Source organism: Manis javanica, chromosome 1 (genome assembly GCF_040802235.1).
Source record: "Manis javanica isolate MJ-LG chromosome 1, MJ_LKY, whole genome shotgun sequence".
NCBI classification, from domain to species: Eukaryota; Metazoa; Chordata; class Mammalia; order Pholidota; family Manidae; genus Manis; species Manis javanica.
This window is the reverse complement of record NC_133156.1, coordinates 64,643,411-64,658,970: the sequence shown is the minus strand read 5'-3', so window position 1 is coordinate 64,658,970 and position 15,560 is coordinate 64,643,411. Positions and strand designations below refer to the sequence as shown.

Here is a 15,560-nt window from a genome sequence, read left to right as displayed (position 1 = left end):
GTGACATACTGCTTCTTATCTCCCCACCACCCAAATTCACAAAATCGGGAACGTCACCCATAACCTCTGTGTTTTTAAAAACTGTAATCATACATGAGAGGAGTGGCATGCCGCTTTTGAAAAAGCTGCCATAGACAATAACTGAACACTGGTGAAAGTATTTAATTATTCCAGAGCTTATCATTGCCCAACAATTATCTGCTTCAGAAAACGTACTATACTTGTGAATTATCTGTTCCTAGTGAAAGTCATGAAATCAGGGTGATAACCAATGTTTCTGGACAGATATCTTAGTAGTACCCTTCTTGTTCACAAATAATCTAGTATGACCAGTTACATACTGATTTCACACAGTATCTGTTTAAAGCGTGAAACTTTAAGTCCAATGAAAAGCAGATGAGTTGCTAAGAAATGCACTATCTATGCCACACTTTTGATAATCTGGACACAACGCTTTTAAGATAAAAACCCCACAGCTAATAAAAACTATACCTGCTTACTACTTGAATTTTAAGTTATGTTGTATTATTTTTCTATAAACTTTGTGCCTCGTTTTTGTAACTTCCCATAAAAGTTTTTAGGACTAGGATGTTTATAATACAAAGATAACTTAAAGGTTCTAAATCAAAAGGACAAGACTATTGTCAATATAATATAATGTATTATTCAGTAATTTATCCAAAGTTATTTTTAAAAAGAGGCTCTAACTAAAGGGAACCCTCCTACACTGTGGGAATGTAAATTTATTCAACCATTGTGGAAAGCAATGTGGAGGTTCTTCAAAAAACCTAAAATAGAAATACCATTTGACCCAGTAATTCAACTCCGAGGAATTTAACCAAAGAAAACAAGATCACAGGTTCAAAAAGACATATGCACCCCTATGTTTATCACAGCACTATTTACAATAGCCAAGATATGGAAGCAACCTAAGTGTCCATCAGTAGATGAATGGATAAAGAAGATGTGGTACATGTACATGATGGAATACTATTCAGCCATAAGAAGAAAAGTCGTGCTATTTGCAACAACATGGATGGAGCTAGAGGGTATTATGCTCAGTGAAATAAGCCCGGCAGATAAAGACAAATACCAAATCATTTCACTTATTTGTGGCGTATAACAACAAAGCAAAACTCAAGAAACAAAACAGCAGCAAACTCAGACTCCGAGAAAGGATTAGCGGTTAGGGGTATAAGGGGCATAGAGGGTGGGTGGGGAGGGAGAAAGAAGGGGATTGAGGGGCATTATGATTAGCACACATAATGTAAGGGGTCACGAGGAAGGCAGTACAGCACAGAGAAGACAAGTAGTGACTCTGTGGCATCTTACTACACTGATGGACAGTGACTGCAATGGGGTGTGGGGGGACTTGATAATATTGGTGAATGTAGTAACCACAATGTTGATCATGTGAGACTTTAATAAGATACTTTAATAATTTTTAAAAAAAACAGGCTCTAGCTAATTGGGAGAAAGAGTCTTATAAGCAAAAGAAAGACAAAGTCAAGTTAAGGGAGTATGTTTCAGACTATAAACTGTAAGATTACTGACACTTAGAGAAACCTTTACTTCTTCCCATTTCCTCTTTCTCCCTGATATGTCTGCTTAGTCTTTCATTGGCTTTACCCTAAATATGGATTATCCACACAAATTAAGCATAAAGAATAAACATCTTGAACTCTCAATATTTTTGCCTATCAGAAACTTTGGTGAAAGATTTTGTGTGGGCTTTTGGATTATGTGTATATTTTATGCTTTTCTCCTATTCCATTGCCTAGAATAATTGGGCCTGATATGAAACAGATAAGGAAATACGTCCTGTTGAGTAGCACAAAGGTAAACCACAGGATACTGCAATAGGAAGAAGGGGAAAAAAGAAGTCACAAATAAAGTTTTGTTCTGCCTCTCTCTCACTCATGGTCTTTACACTGAAGAAGTAACAACTACCTCAGATTTACTAATTTATTTGGGAAGAAGCATTTATCTCCTGTCACAGAACATCATTCATCAAGGAGTAAACTAGTATCTTATATGACTGACAGAAGAATCTTTAACTCTCAGATGAAATTATCTGACTAAAATATGGATGTTTCCAGGCATAAAATAGGCACTAGATTTATTAAGATCACATCATACTTTGTGTGTAGGTGGGAAATGGGAGGTGATGTGTGGGCAGGGGGAGATGGTGTGTGTGGTGATAATAAACAGTGTTTAAATAATTGAGGATATCCCTGAATGAGAAACGCTAAATAGGAAACAAATTATGTCCATTTAGCACTTGAGAAAAAAGCATCTGCTAATTTTAGAATTCACAGAATTATTCACTCTACTTTGTCAGCTACAAATTTGTATGGAATTTGCAGGTTGTCATATGCCATCCTGGGTTCACAATACCTCAGATGCAGTGTCTGTCAAAATTGTTTGAGGTTTCATAACTGGGCTGCTGAGTTCCACTGGAGGAAATACAACAATCACGTGGACTGGTGCTACTAGCAGTTCATGGTCTCCAAGCTCTCAAAACCACTCAGCAATTCTATATTCTGCTGGTCAGCTCTATCTGCCACTTCCCACAGCAGCTCTTCCAAATTTTAGCTCTGGTTCCAAGGGACCTACACAGTTACTTACTTGCTTCAGGCTTTTATCTCAGAATTTGGCTTTAAAGAGCAATCAATTAGGGGCAATCAAAGCCTGCACTCTTTCAACTCCTCATACCCACAAATCCTACAGATGTTTGACCAGCACCCACCCTCTATTCTCAGAGCTAGAGGATACCTATCTCCTCTTCTCAAGGTTAATTTCTCCTGACATTCCCTTATTCGGCATCATGCCCCCTGAATTCCTCTTAGAGCTCTCTCCATGAATTCCCTCTCCTCTCCCTTATGTCTCTCATTCTCTTATCACCTTCACCTCAGCTTCTAAACATGTTCAAGTCACCCACCTTAAAAAGGTAAACAAGACTCCTCAATTCGCTGTAATCTGGGCCTTGCCCCCCACAACTTCCTTGCTAAATGGCTTTCACTAGTATCAGCAAGTTCCTCCTAAATGCTAAATGCAAAGGTTTCTCCTCAGGCAACTTCGTAACTATCTCTGAGGCATCTAACACCCACTTCTTGGAAACGTTCTCTTCCTTTGGTTTCAAGTAACAACAGTGCTGCATATTTTTCTGATTCCTCTTTCCCACTTTCTCTGAGGTTTCAGCTTCCTCTCTGCACCCTTACCAATGGTGTTCATTACCCTTCTACAACAGTAATCTTGAGAGAGCACATCCACACCCAGTGCTTTAACAGCCACCAAGTACTAATCATTTCCTAAAACCTGGCTCAAATTTTTCTTCCAAGTTCTACTCCCTAGATTCAATAGCCAAGTAGATATGAACTCAAGGAGAATATTCCACAAAATCCAGGATGACTTACTGGATTTTAACAGCTTTAACAGCCACCAAATATTAATCATTTCCTAAAACCTGGCTCAAATTTTTCTTCCAAGTTCTACTCCCTAGATTCAATAGCCAAGTAGATATGAACTCAAGGAGAATATTCCACAAAATCCAGGATGACTTACCTTACTCAGTGAATGGTACCACCCAATTACATCCACAAGAAACTTGAGTCATCCCCCTCACCCCCTAAATCAAACCAGATGTCAAGACTCATTAATTTCATCTCCTAACTAATTTTTGAACTTATTTCCCCTAATATTTTTCCCCTATCCTTGCCTTAAGTCTAGGTATCATCATCTCTTACCTGGACCAGCCAGATTGTGTCCATCATCAACTGAACCCTGACTTTGAACTCCCCTATTTGTCCTAATACAGAAATATGACATCACTCCTCTAAAGAGTTTTCTTCAGAGTGACCCCTGTGTACCTTTCTCGTTCCATCTCCTAACCCTGTATGCTCTCGTAACAATGAACTATCTCTCTTCCGATACAACATGGTGGTCCCTGCATTGGCCTAGTTCTGTCTGCCCAGAATAGCTTATTACCTGGCAGAAAGCTCATCTACTTAATTAAATACCACTTAGGTCCAGTGTGTCCATTCTTCTTAGTGCAAATCGTCTTTGCATTCCCCGATTCTCTATTCCAACACACACTCAATCCTGGTACTTTTTCACATTCCTTTCCCTTTTGTCATAATTCCTTTCCCTTTTGTCCCAGTGTGTCCATCTTTCTTAGTGCAAATCGTCTTTGCATTCCCCGATTCTCTATTCCAACACACACTCAATCCTGGTACTTTTTCACATTCCTTTCCCTTTTGTCATAATAACTGCTCTGACTATTGACCTTTCCCCACTATAGACCTTCTTCCCACACTGTATTCTGATTGTTGAAATGTCTGTTTGCCTGACATTCTGTGAGCAGGCCCACAACAGGTTTTCTTTAATTTGTAACCCGAGTCTCAAATCATGCTCATGCACTAGTATCAACTAACAAATATTTTTTCAATGAAAAAAGGGCACTGGTCTTTTCTCTTTCCAACGACCTTTCTCTTTCCACACATGTATATAAATTCTTTTTCTAAAAACAGATCTGATCAGGTTACTCTCCTAATCAATCTAAAGGTAATGAGGAGCCTGTGAAGGAATTTCCAGATACCTCAAGATGGCATCCAAGTTGCTACATGACCTATTTAAACCTTGGTTGCTTCTCCATATTCATTTGCCACTCCTACACCCTCAAATCAGACATCTTAGCAATATCAAATACGTTGTTTTTATGCCTCCAGGCCTGCACACAGGGGTATTGCATTCCTCCAGGGTCCACATGGGAAAATCCCTGCGTCCTTCAAGACATTATTCATCTATGAAGCAGAGTCGAGGCATCACACCTGTAGAAAGCATTTCTAACCTCACCAAAATCATCCTAGGTTGGGTTGATTCATCTGCTCTCTGGTTTACCTTTAACACAACTCTATTTTCCATTCACCTCATGCACTTTAACTTATTTGTTTTAAAAGTTTATTTCTCTAAGGGGCTCTCTTGTCCCCTCCTAGCATGAGCTGGGAGCTCTGTCCTTTCACTTTATCTCTCAATAAAAGCCTATACCTTGCTCTCCTAAATAAAAAAAAAAAAGTTTATTTCTCCTACTAAAATGTCAGCTCCTTCAGAGTAGGGGCTGTTACATTTATTTTTAAATTCCTGGTACATAAAAGCCTATGTTTCAAGTACTAGCAGGATGAGTAGAAAGATAAGAATGTACAAACACAAAAATACAAACACATTCTAATTAACTTTAGTTGGCATTAATTTGTCTACACTTAAAATATTCTCTCCCCCTATTCTTGCACTGGCACTTTAGAAACTATAAGAACCTACACTTGAATTATAATTATTTCAAATTCAGTGTTTTGATTCCCCTGTAATCTTTTTTTTTGCAAATAGTATTTTTCAAATACTGTTTTGGGAATTTTTCCCTTCTATGTTCAGCAAATGGAAACTCTTAAAAGGTGTTTAATGAGCTAAATCCGTACAGATCCAAAATGATACAGTAAATGCTAAATCATTTGGTCTTGAATTTCCAGATGCTCCTTATAATTTCCTTAAATTAACTCAAAGTAGGAGTGCTCCAGCGTTCACAAGAGCACCTCCATCCAAAAATACTGTCTGTTTATAAATAAATATCTATTTGTTAACTGATTTTTTTCCCCTGGAGCCCACATAAATAATACTAATCATTGCATTAAAAAACTAACTGGAAACAAGGAAAACTATATGAAAAAAAATTTGGTGAGGAACTGGACAAGATTTCTTTTATACTGCAGAAAAGTGCTTACATGATATTGCAATACCTCACAGAAGAAACTTACGGTATTATTATAGGTACTACCATGTAGAATTATTTAGCTATTAAATATATTCTTCAATAAATGAACACAGACTACTAATGTGCTTTGCCAGAAGAACAGCATTCACTATACATAAGAACATGATAACATGATATTAACATATTCATTCATTGCTGCAAGACTTTATGAAGAATTTGAAGTACAACCCCAGGTACCTCTTCATGCCCAGACTTTCTACAATAGACATTCAGTCACAATAGAATTCTAGATCTTCTGACTATATTCTGCTCTCTCCTGCCTCTGCTTTTACCAACATCTGCGTCTAAAGAAATAAATACCTCCATCCTCATTAATATATGTGAATATTTAAGTGTATTCTGAAGCCCAAATAGCTCTAACAAAATCACATCCAACAAATCTTTGTTGAGACCCTTAAAAGAAGTGAAGATGTTTCTACTCCTCTTCATACCCTGGACTTTGCATTTTCTCATGGAAAAAAAAAAAGTAAGGCTGATTTCTTAGATGGATACTCATCCTGCCTGTGGGTGCTTCTGCAATTCATCACCAGGTGACTCCGGGGGAAGACTCCATTTTGGCAAGAAAAACACAACCCACATTCTTTAATTCTTTATTTCCCAGGAGGCAGGTAAAGACATCCTGATTTTTTAAAAACCTGACCTAGTGGAAAGAACTTAGGACTGAAAAATTACAGAGATGTTATGACACTGCTTCACCTGCAGCTTTTAAAAAACAGACTAGCAACTCACGTTTCTAAGATGACAGAAGAATCAAAGACAAGTGATACCACTGAACACCTCTCTTTGGTTCTATAATTCTTTGGTACTTCTCATACACTAAGACAAGATTGAAAAGAACAAAAAGTTAAATGGAAGGTTTTTTTTTTCTTTGAACTATTTCTCAAACAGGAGGAAACTGTCTACTTCATTAGCCTAATGTAATCTAGGACATTAGATTATGCTCAGCCTCAAAGAGTTAATAATGCCTGTGCTACTACAGAGGGGGATTCTTAAAAGATGTTTAAATGAGCTATGTGAACCTAAAATGATAAGATAAACATTAAATCATTTGTGCTTAAATATATGTACTCTCATGGACCAATATATACTAGAAATATAATTTTATATATTTTCTAACATGAAAAGACCTTCACTTAATCATCTGTCACCTGGAGAAGGCAATTTCCCACAGCAAAAAATATTTAAAAATCTGATATAAGAATAAAATTATATTAAAATGCCATAATACATGGATTGGGCAACTTGCCAAGGGTAGATACAGACTTCTGCAGATCTCTCTTTCAAAGATACACCAAGTATTCCAACATTTCTAATCATTTGATAGTCAACTGCTGTAGGCAAAAAACTACCTAGTAAGTCTGTACTGCCGATATCTTTTAAGCTATTTCATAAATACTGCTCATACAGTATGTCTAATAGATTTTGCATACTTTTTCTTATCAGAAACTTCTTTAACACATATAATCTACGGAAATTCTCGAACTAAATTAAATCATAATAGAAATGAAACTGACAAAATCTTTTAGCCTATTCTACCTAGAGAAACTAGCTAAATGGGGTTTACGACTCTGAATCTCCATATATATTGAAATAAACATGCTTAATATTCAAGTAATTTAGTTAGACTTTTAGACTGAGAGTTTTTCAAACTTTTCTATATTTAAAAATGCACATGTGATAGAGAAGCACAGTAACACTTTAAATATATTGTTTTAGAACTATGCACTTTCAATCCAAACCCACCCAAACCAAGAAATTATTGGTATTAAATAAAGAAAATACTTCATTATCAGAGTTTCACAAAAGATTTTTTAATAGTAAAATAGGACATAATCTTCCATATATATATTTTGATATATTCTTGTTTATGGCACTTGTCAAGGATGAATTGAAGAACATAATTTGCAGTTTAAAAAGTAATCATGAAATTCATTTGATATTTTCTACTTCTGTCATCATGCATTGAGTACTTGCAGGATAAAAACATCAAGAACAAAAACAATCAACTTAGTAAAAGCAAGTAAGTCGGGATCACATGGCAACAAGCAGAACTCTATTCTTCAAGGATACCAGCATCTCAGAGCCCCTCTCTCAGAACTGTTATAACTAGACGCAACTTTGAAGTTTGTATAATCCAACATGAGATAGAGCAAGACAAGTTCTGTTTTATCTCCTCACTAAAACAAGCTTACTTAAAAATTTCCCTTATTAAACACATACTAACTCGCCAATTTCCTTCATTTGCCCACTTACTTTCATTTACTAATACAAATGTTAAGAAGTATCTTACAATATTTATTACCATGGGGAAGTCAAGGATATGAAACAGTTTGTATTTCAGCCCTAGTGGTGCAAATAAATGAAGTGAATTATCAAATAAAGGAAATTTTTCTAAACAACAGAGGTCAGTTTTAAAGGCCTATTGAAATTGGAACTCTAGGTGCCTCAGTCAGTTTCTAAAGGGCATTTTTAAAGGATAGAGGAAAAAATAACCTTATAGAATATAGCACTATATTTGTTGCCTAAAAAAAAACAAACTGTTTACAATTTACAGACAGTTACTAACAAGATTGAGAGAGAAATGTACAGTTACTAGTAGCAAGCATAAGCTGTAAAGCCTCTCATCATCAAAGCAACCAGAATCTTAGAATCTGAATTAAATTATCACCTCTTTGGCACAAAGAAGGATTTACAAATCCCCATATTTAACTGAGGTTAATTTTAATTCATGGCCTCTAACATAACTCTGGGCTTACTTTCTGTTTCACTGTCACTGAAGTAGGATGTAACAGGAGTTTCTCTTTCAGCTCAGTTCCTGTAATGCTATGCCTCTTCCCCTAGTCCCAGTGGATAGCACAACCCACCTCCCTGCCTTAAAGAATCTTTTCTTAGATAAGGAAAACAAGAATCAAACCCTTCTTTGAGTTTCATAAACCCAGGCTTTTGAGTTGTAATAACTTGATTTTGAAGCTTCAAAAGCTATAGCCTTGAGCTATATGTAGGATCGATGTCATCACCAAGATCTAGAAGATTGCTATCTACAGTTTCCCCTTAAGAGGAGGAGCTATACATTTAGGAAAGCTGTGTCCTGGGGTGGGCACACTGGTAGTGTAGGCTGGAAATCCCAAGACAGGTTCACACAGAAAAGAATCTGTGAAATCTTAGGTAGCAAAGGTCAGAAAAACAGTTAATGACTCAGGCTTGAAGTGGGAACAGAAAACATCTGCTAAATAAATACTACCAACAATACCCTCGGTGGTCATCTGCCCTCACTCTCTCTCACACACTATCAATTCAAAGCATTGTGGTCAGAGAAAATTTGCAAGAACATAATTTTGATGACCCTTCTTCACAGAAAAATGGAAAGCAATTACATTCTTACTTCCAAAAATAAAGTGCAAACATTCATAATTTATCAAATTATTTTTTTGTATGTTTATAGAGCCAATTTTTTACAGATATTCCTTCTAAGCATTATTGAACTATTTACATCTTTCAAAGGCTTATTCTTCCCTTTACATAGTGCATAAATACTTTAATATAATTTTTATCAATATATAATTATAGTTATGTTATTTTAAAGTTTATTGTCCCTTTTAAAAGAACTTTCCTTAAAATCTATGACCATGGTTTTTATTTTCCTTTAAAGGACCTTCCTGTTTTGTTCATTATGTGCCTTTTTGAATTTTAATTGAATTCTTTAAAGGAATATTAAATTATTCAGCAGCTCAAATTCAAATAAATATACATATTTTCAATTTTAATAAAATGGTTAAGGTTTATTGGTGTAATATAGTGAACTGAATAGCTAAACTGTAATATATTTGTTTTCATATAAATGACTAAGAAATTATTTGACACAAAGCCACTTTCATATAAATCACTGAAACTTTTGATTGAAAATGAGAAGAAAAAAGATGAAGAAAAATATATAAAGTTCACCTCCAACTAAAAAAGCACTTTAAAAATATGAGATTTCTTCTAAACTTACATTAGAAGAATTATACAGATGACAGCTAAGTGAAAAGGTAAAAGATTAAAAAAAACCTTGAAGTTATTCCTATCTAAAAGTATTAATATATATCTTAGAAAATAAAAGGACTTGATTTCCTTTTCAAATTAAGAAGTGACAAAGGATATTTTAGTGAGAGGGAAATAATTTTTGGTAAGTAAATATAAATCTCATTCCACATAATTACTTATGAAGAACTACAATTTTTTCATTTTTCTATAGGACTGTGTGGTTATTCTACTGGAGTAAGCCATGAACAAAAGAGCAAATTAATTCACAGTCACACCTAAAATTCTTTAGAACATAGTACTAGATCTCAGTTCCCTTCACATGCTTTTTATAATTTAGAAATGATCAATATCAAGACAAGTAGTTCAAGAGACATTTGAGGAAATTATCCAGAATGTAGCACAGACAAAGAGATAAAAAAATGTGAAGGGGAGGTAATAGACATGTAGTAGGAGTTATATAAAGGAGGAAAGAACACATATGTAATCAGAATTCCAGAAGAACACAGCATATGGGAAAGTGCAAATTTTCAAAAAGGTAATGACAAAGATTTTGAGAACTGGTGCATACCAACCCTCAGATCTAAAGAGCTCAATAAGTTATATGTATAATATAAAGTATTATGGCCCTCAATATATGATCATGAAATCACAATGTATAAAAGACAAAGAGGAAATGTTAAAATCTGCCAGAAAGTAAAGACTCATCATCTATAAAGGAATACTAATTAGACTTACAATGATTTCTTAACAGCAACAAAGGATGCCAGAAGAGTCAAATAATATCATCAATGAACACAAAGAAAATCCAAAAGAGACAAAAATATATTCAAAAGAACAAAAACTAAAAGAGCTTCTCATTGAAGGAATATCTGAAGAATACCACGGAGTGGGAAGGAAAATTATCCCAGATGGAAAGATAGAAATGCAAGAAGTGGTAAGCAAAAATACTGACAAATATATGGGTAAATGTAAATAAACATCAATTGGGTAAAATGATAATTTCTGATGGGAGAAGGGAATGGTAAGTCTGACAAAAAGTACATATTGATTACCTTTATACTTTTGTATGTATGCATGTTAAAACAGTGAAGATAATCATTATAAGAACAAACAGAGCATATTAACTTCCAGACAGAGAAAAAAAATGCCAGTGAATCCAAAAGAAGGTAAGAGAAGAGATGTGGGTTCGGGGAAGGTTAGGAAAGTGAAATAAATGAAAAGCATAATAACTAGATCAGGAAAAAAGACAATATACAGATGGTCCCTACGTATGATGGTCAGACTTATGATTTTTTTACTTTTTTATGGTGGGAAAGTGTTAAGCATTAAGTAGAAATTGTACTTTGAATTTTTAATTTTCATCTTTTCCTGGGCTAGCAATATGTGGTATAATTGATATTCTCTCCTGATGCTGGGTAACAGCAGTGAGACAGCTCCCAATCAGTCATGTGATCATGAATGTAAATACCCAATACACTTACATATTCCATACCCATGTAACCACTCTGGCTTTCAGTTTCAGTACATTATTCAACAAACTACATGAAATATTCAACATTTTATTATGAAATAGTTTTTGTATTACATGATTTTGCACAAATGCCTTACTGTAAGTGTTCTGAGTATATTTAGTGTAAGATAGGTTAACCTAAAACATTCAGTAGGTTATGTGTATTAAGCATTTCAACTTCTGAATTTCCAATTTAAAATGGGTTTATCAGGAAATAATCCCTTCATAAATAGAGGAAGATCTGTATTAGAAGTCACACCAGTGTAAATGAATTAAATGCAAAGGCAGCAAAAATTAAACTATCCAAAAGAAAACCAATGTGCTTTATTAGTATCAGACAAAAGAAACCTGAAGTGAAAAGTATGAATAGAGAAAAAGAGGGCCATAATAGTATGATAAAACATTCTTAAACAGAAAAATACAGAAATTTTGAACTTCTGAGAACCTAATAACATAGCTTGAAACAGAAAGAGTTACATAACAATAGCTATCAAACAAAACTGTCATCATTTAGAGATGGGGCTGTCTATGCAGAGAACCCCAAAGAATCTACAGATAAACTAGTAAGAGAGAATAGTGAAGTTGTTGGATATTAAAATCAACATTAAAAAGGCCATTGTATTCTAGATATCAGCAAGAGTTAGAAAACTTTTTAAAAAATATCATTTACAATAGAAATACCATATCTAGAAATAGGTAACAAAATATGTACAGCTTTGGATGAGAAAACATAAAATCTTATTGTAGGACATATACAAAAGACATAAATAAATTGAAATGCATGCCATGTAATCCAGGAAATGCAAATGAAAACTAGACTAAGTTTTCTTTTTAAACCTCATTAGTTTGAGCAATAATTAAAAGAATGTGGGACAAAGGGACTCTCATCCACTGCTGTTTTGGGTGTAAGTTTATTTGGCAACTTTGGGTAACAGTTTCACATTCCATTGGGAAGTAGAACATGCACAATCCCACAGATGACCTGCTCCACTCCTTGGGGATATGCCCTCAGGAAATGTGCACATGCATTTGGGAGACAAGGATAAGTATATTCCTGAGCAGCACTGCTCATAATAGCCAAAACCTGGAAACAATCCAAATATACTACGAAGTAAAACAGATAAATAAAAGCAACAAAAGATGAAAGATTAATATGAGGGAGGTTTCAAAGGGCACAAGACAAGTATTCCATCCTCTGTATTAACATATGTAGTTCTGATGGCTGCCACCAAGTGGCAGTTGTTGCTTTAGGTTCTGGAGGAAATACAGAATGCTGAACTAGGGTCACAACGGTATCATTATTATTACTACCTATGAGGTGCTAACTATGTGTCAGTCACTGGGCTATATTAAGACATTATCAGTCCTCATGACTCATAAGCAAAGCAGGGGTTTCTCACTTTGTTTATGATATAATCAAGATTCAGGTCACTTTGTCACAGCAAATGAAGGGGTTCTATTTACGTGACTTCAAAGCCTGTTCCCTTCCCACCACTGTTTTATGGCACGTAGCACAGTGCAGCCTGCAGGACGATGGTAATTTATAAAAATATCCTATCTCGTTCAGCAACCTATAAATTCCCTGAGGGTAGAATTGAGATCTGATTCATCACCCTTATAGCCTTCAAAGTAAGCCTTCAACTTTAAAATACCTGAATTATGTATGGAGTAAAGACTTTAATTTCTCTAGCCTTTTCACATACATGATCTTATTTAAACCTAACATATTCTCTGACAGAGGTACGTAGAGACATACTGAAATAAAGGACTGCTGAGTTAGATGGTCCAGGCTCAAAAATCAACCATGTCAACACGGTGCCAAACCACCTTGTGCCTTGGGAGAAATCACTTAAAGATGCTTTTATAAAGGAGAAGGAGACTTTTATTAAATAGTTGAAACAACACAACTAAAAAAGTGATTAAATATTCATTGTCATGACATATAACATTAAGAGAGGAATGTATTAGCTACAAATTTTTTCTTTACAAGATGGCTTTCGACTGGCACTAGGTTTTCTCATTACTCTGATGTCTCACCCATTTATATTCCTTAAATGTAAGTAGATCTTAAATTTCAGTTTCCTCACTCTCCACTTTGAAGTGTGGTAAGCATTAAAGAGGTAGGCTCTAGTCCTCTCATCATCTACTACCCTCGGCACATGAACCCCTTTGGGCGGTCCATGAGAGTGGTGGCAGCTCTGGTCCCAAACACCAACCCCAGCATCACATCCCATATTTTTGTACTTTCAGAAAATCACATTCATTCCATTTCATACTATATCCAAATTAATTATCCATTGATTTATTATAAATAGAAAAAAGTGCCCTAACTTGAAGATATCCCATGTTCTCTGAGTGTTTTCTTAAGTACCACATGGCTTGTGTTTTAAAAATACTCCTTTTTACCTCAATTACTTTTCTGCTCGTAAGTCCAATGCATAAGAGCTGGCAGAGAACTCTTGGGAGATTTCTCCTAATCCTATTAAATCACAATATGACTATCACACCCATAAATTTAACTGTGATATAATAATTTTTCTCTCATATAATCTATCTCCATTTTTCCAAATTACGTTCTTAATAGATTTTGTTTCAATCCAGGATCCAATGAAGGATCATGCATTGCATTTTATTGTCATTTTGCTTTTGCCTTTCATCACATTGGCATTTATTAAGAGTTCATATCAATTGTCTTATAGGATGTCCCATAGTCCAGATTTGTGTGATTAATCCTTTGTGATTAAATTCAAATTAAGCACTTTTGGCAAGAATTATATAGGAGATGCTACATTTCCCACAGGACCATAGTGTCCTGAAGGTGCAGAGTGTCCACCTTTCCCATTATTGATGGAGATGGCTAATCACTTGATTATGATAATGTCTGCTAGACTCCACCAGTATAAAGGTAACTTTTACCCTTCACAACAATCTGTGAGGTTACAGAACTATCTTTTCCCCAACAACTTGCCACACAGTGATTTTAGCATCATCGATGAATCTAACAAAGTTAATGTTTATGTGGACCTCATCCCTTATGGTTGCTGTATTAAACAATCTTTTCCCAGAATGCCTGCTTAAGTAACATACCATAAGGTTCTTTTATGAGGCTTATAGTTTTAGCATAACAGTTTGCCAAAATCCTCAGTCCACAGGATTCTTTTTTTTTTTCCTTTCTAAATCTTTTGAACTATCTTTTTATAAAAGTTTTGAATATAGTATTTTACATAATAGTTACCTCATCACTCATATTGGACAAACTCTAGTCTATCTGCTTGCCTTACTTCCTGTAAAACGCAAAAAAAAGTCATCAACACATAAGCAGAACTCAACGAAGCCCATCAGACTTGAGCCCATCTGTCTCATTGGTTAACAAAGAAAATTCCCTTTGCTTCACAAAATTACAGGAATCTGTCAATCAAAGTCTTAGCTTGTCTCCTTAAAAATTTGTACCAAGTTGTCTGACATATCTTCAATGTTCTGTATTTGCTGTGGAACCTTACTTTATCAGCTCTTAATGAAGCAAGCCACATAGGAAGGTGAGCTAAGGTTCCTATCAAAATCTTAATTCCCAAATCAGAAGTCAAGGGGGCAATCCTAAGAAGAGCACAGCCATCTGTAGATACCCAGGAGAAACTTTACTAAGACAGATAATTATGATACTGGAACTTTTTGAGAAAATAACTGTGACCTAGGCTCAAATGTTACCCATAAAAATCAAAACTTATCTTTCTATAATGCAAAATGGAAAAGCAATTTAAATAAGGATATCTATGTTTCCATTTACATTTTTTCCTCTGTGAAACATCAGGCAGACTTTTTAAGTAAGTGATCTAGAGATGAATAATATATGCATTAATGCCTCCAATAATGAACACAATATGCTCTGATAATATTTCTTATTCACAGGGACTTTAATATCAAAGGAAAAAAAAAACCTGTTTGAGTTAAATGATGCATTCTTCCACAGGGAAGCCTAAATGGCCAGCAGAAACCACAGTGAACAAGGAACTCCAGTCTCAATATTGCCACTGTGATTAGTTTTCTCATCTATTCAAAAAAAAAAAAGATTAGACTCGATGATAAAAGACTAGACTAGATCTGAAGATTTTATATTGAGAGTCATCTACAAACCTGAATATACTAGTGACTAAGATATAAAAACATAAGTAGATACTAAAACAAAATAACTTCTTCATTCCCCCA

At 35.0% G+C, this 15,560-nt stretch overlaps 1 protein-coding gene across 4 annotated transcripts in view; it reads right to left on the bottom strand.

The window, feature by feature from the left end:
* The window catches only part of FBXL17 (F-box and leucine rich repeat protein 17), a 531,544-nt gene that overhangs the window by 266,498 nt on the left and 249,486 nt on the right, over window positions 1–15,560 (bottom strand). Inside the window, exon 7 of one of the 4 annotated variants that reach the window (XM_073233188.1) lies at window positions 11,732–15,404. The exons of the other annotated variants lie outside the window; for them this stretch is intronic. Coding sequence (XP_073089289.1) covers window positions 15,401–15,404 — 4 coding nt within the window. The 3' untranslated portion in view covers window positions 11,732–15,400. Of the gene's footprint in view, window positions 1–11,731; window positions 15,405–15,560 lie in introns of those variants that run through there. 4 annotated transcript variants of the gene reach the window in all.